This window comes from Pongo pygmaeus, chromosome 17, assembly GCF_028885625.2.
Source record: "Pongo pygmaeus isolate AG05252 chromosome 17, NHGRI_mPonPyg2-v2.0_pri, whole genome shotgun sequence".
Lineage (NCBI taxonomy): Eukaryota > Metazoa > Chordata > Mammalia > Primates > Hominidae > Pongo > Pongo pygmaeus.
The window spans coordinates 69,200,434-69,215,839 of NC_072390.2; the positions used below are offsets into that span (position 1 = coordinate 69,200,434).

Genomic DNA, 15,406 nt, shown 5'->3' on the forward strand with positions numbered 1-15,406 from the left:
AGTATGTGATCCCTTTCCTATTAGAAGGCTGATTTATTATTAATAGATTGGATTAATAAGTATTCTTAAATGGAATCTTAAGCATTGATATTTTGATATCTTAAGTTAGCTGCTATGATTGAAGACAGTGCAACTTAATTTTAATAGCCTATAATGCATATATGAGGCAAAATATTTTAATCTTTTAAAAATCTTGTTTTCAGAGTAGTCCAGTGATTTAGCAAATGGGAAAGGTATAATCACCCAGTTAACACTGATTTTTTTTGCTATGGGACAAGCACTTTACTGAGTGCTTTAAATACATTAGTCCATTTAATCTTCACAACAAAGCATCAAGGTAGGTAGTACTGTTGTTTGTCCATTCCTTCTTACCTCTCTTCTTTCCTTCCTTCCTTCCATTCTCTCTCTCTCAAGATGAGGATACCGTACTTTAGAAAGGTTAAATAACTTGTCCAAGGATAAACTTAGATTCAAGTCCTAGGTGATTAAGAACTCTTGCCATAATCATACAATAAAGCTTGGAGTTGGTACTAGAGCTTTAGAAGTTTTCTTAACTTTGAATTATTTTATATTAACTTTTATATTAACTGTTAATACAGTAATATTTTATATTAACTTTCTATTGTACTCAACAATAGCTTGCAGATAAAAAACAGTTAATATAAAAGTGAACTAAATGGCTCAAACTAAGGACAAGAGGTAAGTTAGTGAAGAATGTATTGAATATTTATTTGACTATACACTGATAATAATTAGATATAGTTATTTGAGTTTGCGCTAATCCTTATTTATGCTTCTTTGATAGTCCTTTAGTGAAGAAGATTCATTTAAAAAATGTTCATCTGAAGTTGAAGCTAAAAATAAGATTGAAGAACTACTTGCTAGTCTTTTAAACAGGTGATTTTCAATCCATTTTGCCAAGTCATCCTATATATTCATTCTATATACGGTGTGTGGAAAGAATATTTGATGTTCCATCTTGGAACTGACGGATTATCTGGAGACTAAACAATGTAAAAATAATTTATCATGGGATTTCTCTGCATTATAAAACATTGTAAAGATGGTAATAGGGGCTCTTACCTAAATTGAATTCGTTGGTCTTAATTCTATTAACACTGTGATTATACTATGGATCTAAAGCTGCAGATAGTTACCTAAAGGGGTTTTACAGATATTTCTAACATTTCTGGACTTACTCTAGTCTTCAGGTGAGAAGAAGTTTTAATTTTTCCCTGTGGCAATTGCAAAGCCTTTGCCCTCAACCTAATAGTTACTTGCATTTCATTAAGTTAGTACTATGCTAAATACAAATACATGCGAAATACAAAACCTGTGAAATTAACCATTTATCTGTGTCTCTGCTAATAGTTACTTGCATTTCATTAAGGAGAAAAAAATGCAAAGAGGAATAATACTGTCATAATTCTAAAACCCCTGATACAGGAACAGCTATATAAATTTGTGATTGCTGAGGATAGGAAATTATTAAAATAACAGTGATGGAAGAAGCAGAAGAACCCTTGTATCTCTTTTGCCTCAGACTGTAAAATAAAATGGAGTCGAAGGAAAGAATGGCTAGCTGGGGCTATGTGTGAGTAGGGTGAGTGACTGCAGGTGTGTGCAGGGTTTCTGATCTGTGTGTAAGGAGTATCAACTGGGGTTATAAATATATGAGTAGCACAAGATAAACTGAAAAGGAAATTTAATTTTGTGGTGCTCCTTGTCATTATACATGTATTTCTCAATATTCCGTATTCCACAGATGAGTATTATCTGTTTTCGTCCCATTTCTTTGTTTCTCCTTTTCTTGTTAGAAATTTCTCAAATTGTGGTTTCAGGGCTCTAACAGTTTAGAGTAGTTGTGCTTCTCTAATGCTTCTAGGAGTACTAACAGTATTTAGAGAAAATGGTTTTTGGATGGTTCTAAGTCTGAGAAAACTGATGAAGTGAAATTTCCTCCAACTTTGCTGTCGTGTGCAACGTGGCACTCAAATATCTCGAGCAGAGCCATGCAGCTTGTTGTTGGCTGCGTGCAGCCGGGGCTGGCTGTATGACTGGGCTCCAGTGATATGACTCAGGCTCGGCCTGCGAGTACGCTAGTGAAACTGGGTCATTTGCTTCAGCTAAATTGAAGACTACTCTGAAATGCCTAACCTTTGGAGACAGTTCTTCACATAGAAAAACCACAAGAAGTATAAGTTTTACAGATTCTTTTATTTGAAGAGTCAACCCAGAAGTGAGACCAGGTGCTCTAAACCTGCAAAATACAAAACCTGTGAAATCAACCATTTATCTATATCTCTGCTTGCCGGCTCCTTTTCACCCACACCACGGGCCCTTATTTCAGTGACTGAATTATAACACCATCTAAGTGACTTGCAAAAAAAAATTACAGGAGTGTGTGTGTGTGTGTGTGTGTGTATTTGTGTATAATTACTTTTGTTTTCTCTAGAGTATGTTACGATTAATACTGTAGGTATGTAAGAAATGTAAAACCATACTATTTTTAATCCATCTTCTAGGCACTAGTTTAAGATTGCTTATGATACAGCCTTTTTCTAATGTGTCTTAATTAGCATATCATACTCTTTGAATTGCATAATTAATAGAACATGTTTAACTGGAAGATATTTAAACTAGTAACCATTTAAGGTATTTTATTATCCTAGTTAAGCAGCCATCGAGAAGTTTTGTCACAAAGCAATAAGAGATAGAAAAAAATTATTTACTACAGAACTATTTTATTTTTTTATTTTTTTGCAATAGGGTCTTGCTCTGTCACCCAGGCTGGATGGCAGTAGTGCAGTTACGGCTCACTGCAGCCTCAGCCTCCTGGGCTCAAGCAGTTCTCCCACCTCAGCCGCCAGAGTAGCTGGGAAGGCACCTGCCATGAAGCCTAGCTAATTTTTAAATTTTTGTAGATGAGGTCTCGCTATGTTGCCCAGGCTGGTCTTGAACTCCTGGGCTCAAGTGATTCTCCCACCTCAGCTTCCCAAAGTGTTGGGATTACAGGTATAAGCCACCGTGCCTGGCCCAAAACTATTTTTTTCAGATCAGAATCTTCAAGTTGAGTGTGTTTAACAATGTGCAATATTTGCATTTTATGTTTGAGATTTGGTTTTATATGTATTGCCATGTGTATAAAAAGGGAAATGTTATCCTTTAATGACATTTTTCCAGTACTTCTTAAGTGAATTTGTCATATCGTTAAAACCTTTGTTTCAACACCAAAACCAAGACATTTGCATGAAACTTTTTTTAAAAATGCATGTACACATATTGTATATTAATTACATACTAAATATAGTATATGATCTTTCAAGATATTGCTGTAATAAGCTGTCATATAATGGTAATAGTGATTACTCTTTAATAAAAGTAATATCATTTTGTAAAAAAAAAATCTTTTTTGGTAATCTCGTTTTGTAAGAAAAAAGTTTGAAAAAAAATTCTTTTGTTATTTTTCACTTATTTGCTTTTGTCAGTGAATGATTCAGTTTCTTTAATTTCCTGCTGATTTTAATTTGTTGCCTTTTGGTTAGGTGTGGTGGCTTACGTCTGTAATCCCAGCATTTTGGGAGGCTGAGGTGGGGGATCACCTGAGGTCAGGAGTTTGAGACCAGCCTGGCCAACATGGCAAAACCACCTCTCTACTAAAAATACAAAAATTAGCCAGGTGTGGTAACACATGCCTGTAGTCCCAGCTACTCAGGAGGTTGAGGCAGGAGAATTGCTTGAACCTGGGAGGTGAAGGTTGCAGTGAGCTGAGATTGTGCCACCGCACTTCAGCCTGGGCCACAGAGCGAGACTCCATCTCAAAAAAAAAAAAAATTGGTTGCTTTTAGTTTTGTTTTGGATTTGTATTATAAAACAGCTTGTTATGATTCTATCTTATATCTCTTCTATTTCTGAAAGCACTCAATTCTGAGTGAGGCCTGAGAGCTTGACATCTAAACATTCAGAGTTTTAGTGCATAGACTTTGCAATGATTATTTGGATACTCAGGGACCTTTATTGCTTACTATTTTGTTATCTGCTATATGTATAATTGTTATATTTAACAAAATCTGGCACCTTTAGATAAATGAGGTGTTACATAATTTAAAAAGGTAATACTTTTCTAATTCCTTATTTCCACTTTCTCTTTATTTTTAGAGTATGCCAAGATGGAAGGAAGCCTCATACAGTGAGATTAATAATCCGTCGGTATTCCTCTGAGAAGCACTATGGTCGTGAGAGTCGTCAGTGCCCTATTCCTTCACATGTAATTCAGAAGTTAGGGACAGGTATGGACTAGTTTTCCAACAGTTTCATTAGCAGGTTGAACTTTTAAATAAGCCAACTTTGAATGAGAAATATGCTCCAAAAATGGAGGGTCTTCACTGGGAATTAGCAAGCAATTAAATGCTTTTATTCTATCATGAATTTTCACTGGAAAACTTTGTTGTTTGTTTATTTATTTATTTATTTATTTATTTATTTTTTGAGACAGGGTCTTGCTCTGCACCAAGGCTGAAGTGCAGTGGTGCTGTGATAGCTCACTGCAGCCTTTGTCTCCCAGGCTCAAACAATTCTTCTGCCCCAGCCTCCCGAGTAGCTGGGACAGTAGGTGCGTGCTACCAGACCTGGCTAACTTTTTTGATACTTAGGATAGACAAGGTCTCAAACTCCTGAGCTCAAGCAGTCCTTCTGCCTCAGCCTCCGAAAGTGCTGGGATTATGGGCATGAGCCACTGCACCTGGCCTTGTTTTTAAATAGGTAATTAAGTAAAGAGTCATTTAAGAATGTTTTCCAAGTTCAAAGAAAACAAAACTGTGATAACTATATAGCATGAGATAACTTCTTTATGTGCATTTAGATTGTTTCCATTTTGAAGAACATTTAAGTGCAAGTCATTGGATGCATTTAGATTGTTTCCATTTTGAAGAACATTTAAGTGCAAGTCATTGGATGGGCATATGCATATGTTTTCATTTATGTTGGGTAGATTTCAAGGAGTGGAATTGCTGGATCATATGGTAACATGAACTGTTTAAGAAACTGCCAACTTTTTTCCAAAGTTTGTGTAATTACATTTTCATCAACAATATTTGAAGGTTCCAGTTTTTCATATTTTTGCCAATATTTGTATTATCAGTCTCTTTGATTATAGTTGTTCTAGCGGTATATAGTAGCGTGGTTTTTCTTTTATGGATAGTGTTTTTGGTGTTATATGTAAAAATTCTTTGCCTAACTCAAAGGTCACAGATATTTTCTTCTGTTTTCTGTTAGAAGTTTTATAGTTTTTAAGCTTTATGTTTAGGTCCATTTTGAGTTAATTTTTTATGTGTGGTATGCGGTAAGGGTCTTCATTCTTTGCTTTGCATGTGGGTATCCATTTGTTCCTGCATCATTTGTTGAAGACTACTCTTCACCCACTGAATTACCATGGCATCTTTGTCAAAAATTAATTGACCATAAATATAAGAGTTTATTTCCTGACTTTCTTGATTCATTGGTCTATATGTTTATCCTTACACTGATTCCACCCTGTGGTGGTCTCTGCTGCTCTGTTTATTTTTCTGCAGTCTTTGTTTTCCCGTTCTTTCTTACAAAGTGGTTAATTTGTATTGAGCTGCCTTTAAGTTCTCTGATTCATCTGTCATCTCATAACTGCTGTTGCCCCTGTAGTGATTTGTTGGTTTTGGTTACTGTACTTTTTAACTCTAGAATTTCTGTTTGTCTTTTGTTTGTATGTTTGGTTTTGTTTCTTTATCGAGATTCTCCTTTTTTTGCAGTCATTATATTTTACTTTAATTCTTTAAACATGGTTGTCCTTAGTTCTTTGGACATATCTGTAATAATGAATTTGAAGTCTTTGCTAAGTCCAACTCAAAGTCAATTTATGTTAACTGCTTTTTCCCCCAAATATGTATCACACTTTGCTGTTTCTTTGCATGTTTTGAACTATTTTATTGAAAACTGAACCTCATAGATAATGTATTGTAGCAACTCTGGATTTAAAATTTTTCTTGTAGGGTTTTTTTTTCTTTCCTGTACTTTTTTTTAGGTAACTTGTCTGAACGTAATCTGCAGAATTTACCTCCCCTGTGCTGTGTAGCCACTGATTTCTCTGCTCAGTGTTTTTTTTTTTTTTTTTTTTTCCATTCAAATTTTTATTTTAATGCTGGCTTCTGGGAAGTTGGCCATGTCTGTATAGTTTCATGGTTAGCCAGTGATTGGCAAAGGTTTTGCTCAAACACTACAGCCTGGAAGCCGTCTACCTCTGCCAGTGGATAAGTGTATGGGTTGGAGAGGGTTTAAAAAATTTAGGCCATTTTCTCATACTGCCCAAAGTAATTTATAGGTTCAATGCTATCCCCAACAAGCTACCACTAACTTTCTTCACAGAATTGGAAAAAAATACTTTAAATTGCATATGGAACCAAAAAAGAGCCCCTATAGCCAAGACAATCCTAAATAAAAAGAACAAAGCTGGAGGCATCACGCTACCTGACTTCAAACTATATTACAAGGCTACAGTAACCAAAACAGCATAGTACTGGTACCAAAACAGATATATAGACCAATGGAACAGAACAGAGCCCTCAGAAATAACAACACACATCTACAACCATCTGATCTTTGACAGACCTGACAAAAACAAGCAATGGGGAAAGGATTCCCTATATAATAAATGGTGCTGGGAAAACTGGCTAGCCATATGTAGAAAGTTGAAACTGGATCCCTTCTTTATATCTTATACAAAAGTTAACTCAAGATGGATTAAAGACTTAAGTGTTACACCTGAAATCATAAAAACCCTAGAAGAAAGCCTTAGGCAATAGCATTTAGTACATAAGCATGGGCAAAGACCTCATGATTAAAACACCAAAAGCAATGGCAACAAAAGCCAAAATTGACAGATGGGACCTAATTAAACTAAAGAGCTTCTGCACAGCAAAAGAAACTTATCAGCAGAATGAACAGGCAACCTACAGAATGGGAGGAAATTTTTGCAATCTACCCATCTGACAAAGGGCTAATATCCAGAATCTACAAAGAAGTTAAACAAATTTACAAGAAAAAAGCAAACAACCCCATCAAAAAGTGGGCAAAGGATATGAACAGACACTTTTCAAAAGAAGACATTTATGCATCCAACAGACATAATGAAAAAATGCTCATCATCACTGGTCATTAGAGAAATGCAAATCAAAACCACAATGAGATACCAGCTCATGCCAGTTAGAATGGCGATCATTAAAAAGTCAGGAAACAACAGATGCTGGAGAGGATGTGGAGAAATAGGAACACTTTTACACTGTTGGTGGGAGTGTAAATTAGTTCAACCATTGTGGAAGACAGTGTGGCGATTCCTCAAGGATCTAGAACTAGAAGTACCATTTGACCCAGTGATCCCATTACTGGGTATATACCCAAAGGATTATAAATCATGCTGCTATAAAGACATATGCACACATATGTTTATTGTGGCACTATTCACAATAGCAAAGACTTGGAACCAACCCAAATGTCCGTCAGTAATAGACTGGATAAAGAAAATGTGGCACATATACACCATGGAATCCTATGCAGCCATAAAAAAGGATGAGTTCATGTCCTTTGCAAGGACATGGATGAAGCTGGAAACCATCATTCTCAGCAAACTATGACGAGGATAGAAAACCAAACACCACATATTCTCACTCATAAGTGGGAGTTGAACAATGAGGACACATGGACACAGGGAGGGGAACATCAAACACCGGGGCCTATCAGGGGATGGAGGGCTGAGAGAGGGATAGCATTAGGAAAAATACCTAATGTAAATGAAGAGTTGATAGGTGTAGCAAACTAACACGGTACATGTATAGGTATGTAACAGAGCTGCACATTGTGCACATGTACCCCAGAACTTTAAAAGAAAAAAAATTAGGACATTTTCAAGTTTTTCTTGAATTTTAATTTCTGCTAGGCCCTCTTTATCTCCCCATGATGTGCATGTAGCCCTTTCAATAAGGAGTGTATGGAGAACTTGGGTCCTCTGTGGCCTTCCATTTATTTGCATGTAGCCTCCTAGTCAACTAGGGTTGTAAGGGGAGCCTATGTAGTCCCTCTTTGGTTCTCTCATTTCCAAATCTCCTGGTGACATTTCTGGCTGGTCCACTGATCTGTCATTCACCCGAACCATGACTGAAGCTTCAGACTAGCAGAGCTGTGGGATCTTCCCATTCGTTTCCTATCAAGTTTGCCCATTTTACTGGCAACACTGCTGAGTGTGGGCTTTTGCCCACTGCCTCAAATCAGGTCTGTCCCCTCTGGAAGTGAAACTGCTGGCTTTTGCAGCCTTCACCCTGTACCAGGTGAGCTATGTAAAGGGGCATTCGAACAGTCCCAGACAATGAAGCTGCTATCTCCTACTTTCTTAGCTAACATAGCAGCTCTTCATAAATCAGTAATTCTCACTTTGTTTGCCTTTGGTTCATTTCCAGATTTCCACCAAAATGATTGTTTTTGAAAATGTTGTTCAGTTTTATAGTAGCTTTTTGAGAGGATTTTCTGACCGTATCAGTGTAGTATAACTAGAAATCCCATATTTCAAATCTTTTGAAAATTTTTAACCATTTAGTATTAATGTTGAAATGTCTTAATTTGGTATATAATGTCAAGATACTCAGTGATACTTATTTAGGATTTTAATTTCTTAATCTCAGCAATATAAAATATATTATGCTCTTAATATTAATTATAATGTTTATTCTTAAACATTTTATTTAGGAAATTATGATGTGATGACCCCAATGGTTGATATACTTATGAAACTTTTTCGAAATATGGTGAATGTGAAGATGCCATTTCACCTTACCCTTCTAAGTGTATGCTTCTGCAACCTTAAAGCACTAAATACTGCTAAGAAAGGGCTTATTGATTATTATTTAACACCATCATTATCAACAACTTCACGCTCTGGCAAGCACAGTTTTGTAAGTACACTCTTTTTTGTTCAGTTTTCTAAATATACTCTTACGGGACTTGTGTGGTTAAATTACAAATCTAAGTGCTCGTCTTTTTGATATAGTTTAGAGATTCTTTTGGGTGATATTATTTAGGTGATTAACTTGTTTATAATACCTATCTTATGGTTTCTGGCCTTAAATATACTGTGATCTAAGAAGAAAACATAAGCATCACTGGATAAAAGAGAGAACCATTATGGAGGTTCTCTATTTTGGAATTGTTAACCCATTTTATAGTATATAAAAATTTGATAGATTAACTCATAAGTATTAAAATATTTTCAGATATTAGAAGTCACATCTTTTTGTCTTTTAGCTGACACATGAGCTACCAGTACCTTTCCCACGATTCTTTTGTTAAAGTATTTACATTTTCTTGGTTTTGAAATAGTATTGAATTTTGATAGCAATATTGATAGATTTGACTACTGATTTTATAGTTGTAAAGTTAACAGTGTGGCAATAGAAAGGCAGAGGCCAGTCACATTTTCAGACGACTAAAACAAAACCCTTTTACTAATAGACAAACCACTATTTGGTAAATGTGGGTTGCCTTAAAAATAATTATTTTTTACTAAATTGTTCATGCCTATAATTAATTTAAAATACTTTTTTGTTTGTTTAGTCAGTATAATTTTAGTAACCTTTTCATTTTCATTTAAGTTTAAAGTGAGAACAGGATAGTGTATGGAAATAGTGAATTAATGCTCTCCTCAAATTACTTTTTTCTGTGACCCTTTTTATTCCATTTATTAAATTTAAAAAAGTGTTTTCTTTTTACATTTTAATTAATCTGTGAAATTGGAATTAAAAGTGCACATTTATAGTGGCATTAGAAAAGTAAATATAAGTGAAAGTACCTTGTATGTATTTGTCACACAGTAGGTATTCAATAAATATAAGGGCCTGAATCTTTTCTACTCCTTTTACTTTTTTGGAGTTCATATTGTATTGATGTTTACAGAGTTATATTTGACTATGTTTGTATTTTTATGGTGCTTAAAACTAAAGGAGACATTTAAATGAAAAACTATAGAAAAATTACACAAGTTAGAGTTGAAAGTGACTTTAAATTTTTATTTTATATAAATATAAACTAGTACTATATCTTGATGATGTTGGGTTTTGTTATAGGCTTTTATTTTTCTTTTTGTTAAAAGTTACCCTTTAAAATAGTAATTTTTGGAAAACTAGCCCTTGGTGCTATATATGTATGTTTTTTTGAAAAATACCCTTAGGTGAACTTGCTTTTTCTAGGCTGCCATTCTTTTATTTATAGAATTGAAAGTTTGGTTGCATGATTGTTACAATCTTCCCAGGTCTCCAAATGCATATTTACCTCTGTCTCAGTGCTATCTAGGAAGGAAACCTCTTCCTGGAATAGTGGGTAAAGATTCACAAAATAGTGTGACTAATTGTAGTGGATCTCTAGTTGTTTGGAACTGGCCACAAAGAGTTGTATTTGTTGAGTAGGTTAGAAACATGTCAGATAATAGCTACAGGCACACAGCAGCAGCAGCGATATTTAAAAGATATCAGATATCTAAATTAGTCTGTTATTCTTGTGTTCTAGAAAATGAAAGACATTCATATGGAAGATTTTCCCAAAGACAAAGAAACAAACCGGGATTTTCTACCAAGTGGAAGAATTGAAAGTACAAGAACTAGGGAGTCTCCACTAGATACCACAAATTTTTCTAAAGAAAAAGACATTAATGATTTCCCACTCTGTTCACTTCCTGAAGGTGTTGATCAAGAAGTCTTTAAGCAGCTTCCAGTAGATATTCAAGAAGAAATCCTTTCTGGAAAATCTAGGGAAAAATTTCAAGGGAAAGGAAGTGTGAGTTGTCCATTACATGCCTCTAGAGCAGTATTATCTTTCTTTTCTAAAAAACAAATGCAAGATATTCCCATAAATCCTGGAGATCATTTATCCAGTAGCAAACAGGTATCTTCTGTATCTCCTTGTGAACCGGGAACATCAGGCTTAAATAGCAGTAGTTCTTCTAACATGTCTAGCCAAAAGGATTATTCATATTATTTAGATAATAGATTAAAAGATGAACGAATGAGTCAAGGACCTAAAGAACCTCAAGGATTCCACTTTACAAATTCAAACCCTGCTGTGTCTGCTTTTCATTCATTTCCAAACTTGCAGAGTGAGCAACTTTTCTCCAAAAACCACACTACAGATAGCCATAAGCAAACAGTAGCAACAGACTCTCATGAAGGACTTACAGAAAATAGAGAGCCAGATTCTGTTGATGAGAAAATTACTTTCCCTTCTGACATTGATCCTCAAGTTTTCTATGAACTACCAGAAGTAGTACAAAAGGAACTGCTGGCAGAGTGGAAGAGAACAGGATCAGATTTCCACATTGGACATAGATAAGCATATTCAGCAAAAAGGTCTGAAAAGCAAGGGAATACCATTATTTTCGGGTTAGCAGTTTATTAAGCTCTTCTATATTAAACACTAATAGATATTCAATAATGGAGTAAATGGTTCCAGATAAAGCAAGAATAGTTGCAAGAAGTAAATTCTGGCACAAAGCATAAAAATATAACAGAAGAAATAATGTAAAATACTATCTTTTATGTCTAAAGTCATTTTATATTACTTTTGAATAAAAAGAATATCATGGTCAACATAGAATATTTTTCATTAATTGGTGGGGAGATGTATATGTTTGCATATAAAAAATAGCCAAATCATTGCAATGATATGGTAAAGGACACTTTTTTTTTTTTTTCCTGTGAAATGTGGAATATTTCAAATTCAGCCTGTTAGGCTGAATAGCAAATCCTACTGCCAACTAACCTATTAAAAATATAGTAGTTTTGACTAAAGTACTTCATTACATTTAGTATGTTGACTTTTAAAATACCAAAGCAATTTATATTCAATTAATGCTTCTTCATACACCAAGAATCTACCACAATACACAGCACACAAAGGCCGTTCAATAAACATTGAATGAATGAATGGTTTGGCTAGGGCCAGGGTGGGGAGTTAAAGTGAGAGGAGAGTATATGTTGTAGAGAACAGTGGTAGAAGGAACTCTCCGTGCAAGTAAATTAAGGGAAAGATGTACACCAGAAATGCAAGGTGATGGGCCTATAAGCATACTGGGTAATGGAAGAAGTCCATTTCTTTCTGGCTAGTTTGAAGGGCCTAAAAGCACTGAGATGTTTTTGTATCTTCCCTACATTTGGAGATGATATTAGGTTGTCATAACAACCACAAATATAGACCATTACTAAATTGGTGGATGTCCTCTTCCATTGTTATTGCCTTCCTCTTTTGCCTGCTAAACTAAAAATTGGATGTAAGATTGAGAATGTATTATATAATTTGCAAGACATAGAGGATGTTTATACTAAAGTATCCCTCAGCACCAATATGGGAGTATCCTGGTCTCAAGTTTATAATTTTTGCACATATAATCTAAAGAAGAGACTTTAAAAATAAGGTACACAAATATAAACCAAAGAGTAGCTTAAAAATTCTTCTAGGTCTGGAATTTTCTTTTCTTTCTTTTTTTTTTTTGGAGACAGTCTCACTCTGTCACCCAGGGTGGAGTACAATGGCGCGATCCCAGCTCACTGCAACCTCCGCCTACCAGGTTCAAGCAATTCTGCCACAGCCTCCTGAGTAGCTGGGATTACAGGCGTGCCCTACCACACCCAGCAAATTTTTGTATTTTTAGTAGAGATGGCGTTTCACCATATTGGCCAGGCTGGTCTCGAACTCCTGGTCTCAGGTGATCCTTCACCTCGGCCTCCCAAAGTGCTGGGATTACAGGTGTGAGCCATTGCTCCCAGCCCCAGGTCTGAAATTTTAACTTAGTTTTGGATTCCTTGGAATTTGAAAATATGCTAACATGAAGGATTTTAAATAGGTAGTTTGAGGTTATCAAGAATAGTAACTTGGAGCAAGAACATCAGAAATTGTTCACCATGCAAATATTTAGTACTCTGAATCAAGGAACATAGTATTTTTTACATGGAGTATTCCAGTAAGGTAATTAAACTTATGAAAAGGATATATAACTTTTTGTAAATAATTCATTAAAACATTTTATAATCCTTGTAATGATTTCAGGACCTTGGACAGCTAGAAGGGTCTTAAGAAAAAATGGCTAAGAAAAGAAAGTAAATGGTTTTTGCCAGCTTAAAAAGAGAAGGTAAAATAGTTAAAAATACATTTCATAGACTGAGAATGTAGGGGCTGTGTCACAGTTATGCTACTTATTTTGTGGTTTTAAGTTAGTCTCAACATCTTTGGGCCTCAGAATCAACTTTTTTATGGGATCTTTTTTCTCTGTTTTTAAGATTATCTCTTTTTTCTTTGGTGTTTTGCAGGTTTACTGTATTATTTGGAAGTGTGAATTTCTTTTTATTCTTAGTATATACTGGCTTCTTCCTGTATCTTTTAATTCATGTTCTGTAAAATTCTCAACCACTAGCTCTTCAAATATTTCTTCTGTATTCTAGGACTATATACAAATGATAAACTTTCTTACTGTATCCTTCATGTCTCTTAATTTCTCATATTTTTCATCCTCTTGTTTCTCTTTACTGCATTTTGGGTAATTTCATCAGCTCTATCTTTCTGTTTACTAGTTCATTTTTCAGTAGCATCTCACCTGCTATTTAAAACAATGATGGTTTTAATTTCAATAAATATATTTTTCATATAATTCTTTTTAACTTCCTGTTTACTCATTACAGTCCCTTGTAAGTCTATTTCTAATTTTTAAAAGTCAAATATTTGATATTTTTGATAATTTCAATATTTTAAGTCTTTATAAGTCTACATTTAAGGTTATTATTGCATATCATTGTGACTCATTTCCTTGAGTATGTGTTAATCTGCGAGAAGACAGAGGGCCTAAATTGTGTATGTTTTCCTTCAGTATGATTTGAGTTCGTTGCTTCTCTGGGTGAGGTGGTACAAACTCCTTGGCATACTCTGTTCACCTTTGAGGATCCTGATTGAATGCCTTGTCTTAAGTTTAAGCTCCCTGACCCTTGCTACTAGCCGAAGGTTTTGTCTCTGCGGGTCAATTCCAAACTAACAGGCAGATGCTGTTAGCTATCTGCCTTCAGGGATAAACCCCATGTTTCAATCTTGCTTCTTGCTTGATGCTTCCTGCTGCTTTCTTGCTTTTGTTTCAGCTCAAGTTTTTTTGTTTTTTTTTTTTTTCTGTTTCTGTCTTGAATGTAGAGGGTATTTTTATTTTTATTTTTTCTGTTTCTTTCTTGAGTGTATAGTGTAGAGGGGGTTTCTGTCTTGAGTGTAGGCCTGGAGATTTCCCTTATATGGTACAAACCAGCAATGAATTAAGAGGTCTGTTTTCTCCAAGATCTAGTGTTTTGTACTAGGAGAACTCCTTTAAAAAGTATCTATTCCACTGTAGTGCCAAAGTACAAATTTATTTGGATCTATTTTTTGCCATCTTATTTTTTAACGTATTTCTTTTTCTATGTTATGCTTCTTTCCCACCTTTATCTCTCCTCCTGTCTTTTGGGATCAGTTGGGTTTTCTATTTAATCATATATTTTCCCTTTACTGATTTGGAATGTCAATGTTACAAGTCCTTTTGATTATCCTTAAACATCTAAAAATGCTACCCTCTTTCCAAACAACACAAAGGTATTGAAATAACATTAATTCTAATTAAATTCCACAAGTTCTTTATTAAATCTCCGAATTGGATATTATTAGTATTTTATATAGTCAATGTTTATCTTTTTTGATGGGACATGGTGGGGGCTTACCTTTTTTCTTGTGTGTCAGATGTTCCTTCTAGGTAGAATTCTTTATACTTTCTGAAATTGTCCTTAGACCTGTAGATTTAGAACTGACATCTCTTGAGCTGTTCTAAGATAATATCTTTTACTTTGGAGATATGCAGTTTTTATTATATGTCTAGCTGTAGATTTATCACGGATTTAGGTTCATTCTGAATCTGCAGATTTGTGTCTTCCATCAAATCTGGATTGTTTTCAATATTAAAAAAACTTCTATTTTAAAATCTGTATATAGAAAGGTACATAAACATAAATGAACATGTTAATGAGTAATTGTTAACAACTATGTAACTATCCAAGTCAAGAAATAAAACATCAAGTAATCAAGAAGTCCAGAGTTTTCTTTGGGGTTTCATTACGTAGGCATGATTTATTAAAACCTTTACTGTGTGACTGAACTTAATCTCCAGTTTCCCTCCTCTGTCTGGACATCAGGCTGGCTCAAAGTCTCAACACCCTAATCATGGTTTTTTTGATGTGAGCTACCTCCATCCTAAATCATCTTGTTAGCATTAGCTGTCTAGGGCCCACTGTGGGTCACATCATTAGCATACACTGTCAGGGCTTACCATGAATAATGAAGGCAC

General features: G+C 34.8%; 1 protein-coding gene across 8 annotated transcripts in view; it reads left to right on the top strand.

The window, feature by feature from the left end:
- POLI (DNA polymerase iota) overlaps window positions 1-15,406 on the top strand; it is a 52,628-nt gene that overhangs the window by 14,409 nt on the left and 22,813 nt on the right. For 7 of the 8 annotated variants that reach the window (XM_054460624.2, XM_054460630.2, XM_054460627.2 and 4 more), the window contains 4 exons: window positions 806-897; window positions 4,159-4,289; window positions 8,764-8,969; window positions 10,576-11,651. In XM_054460624.2, the coding sequence (XP_054316599.1) occupies window positions 806-897; window positions 4,159-4,289; window positions 8,764-8,969; window positions 10,576-11,394 (1,248 nt within the window). In that variant the 3' untranslated portion in view covers window positions 11,395-11,651. Of the gene's footprint in view, window positions 1-805; window positions 898-4,158; window positions 4,290-8,763; window positions 8,970-10,575; window positions 11,652-15,406 lie in introns of those variants that run through there. The other variant, XM_054460635.2, reaches the window with a different exon arrangement.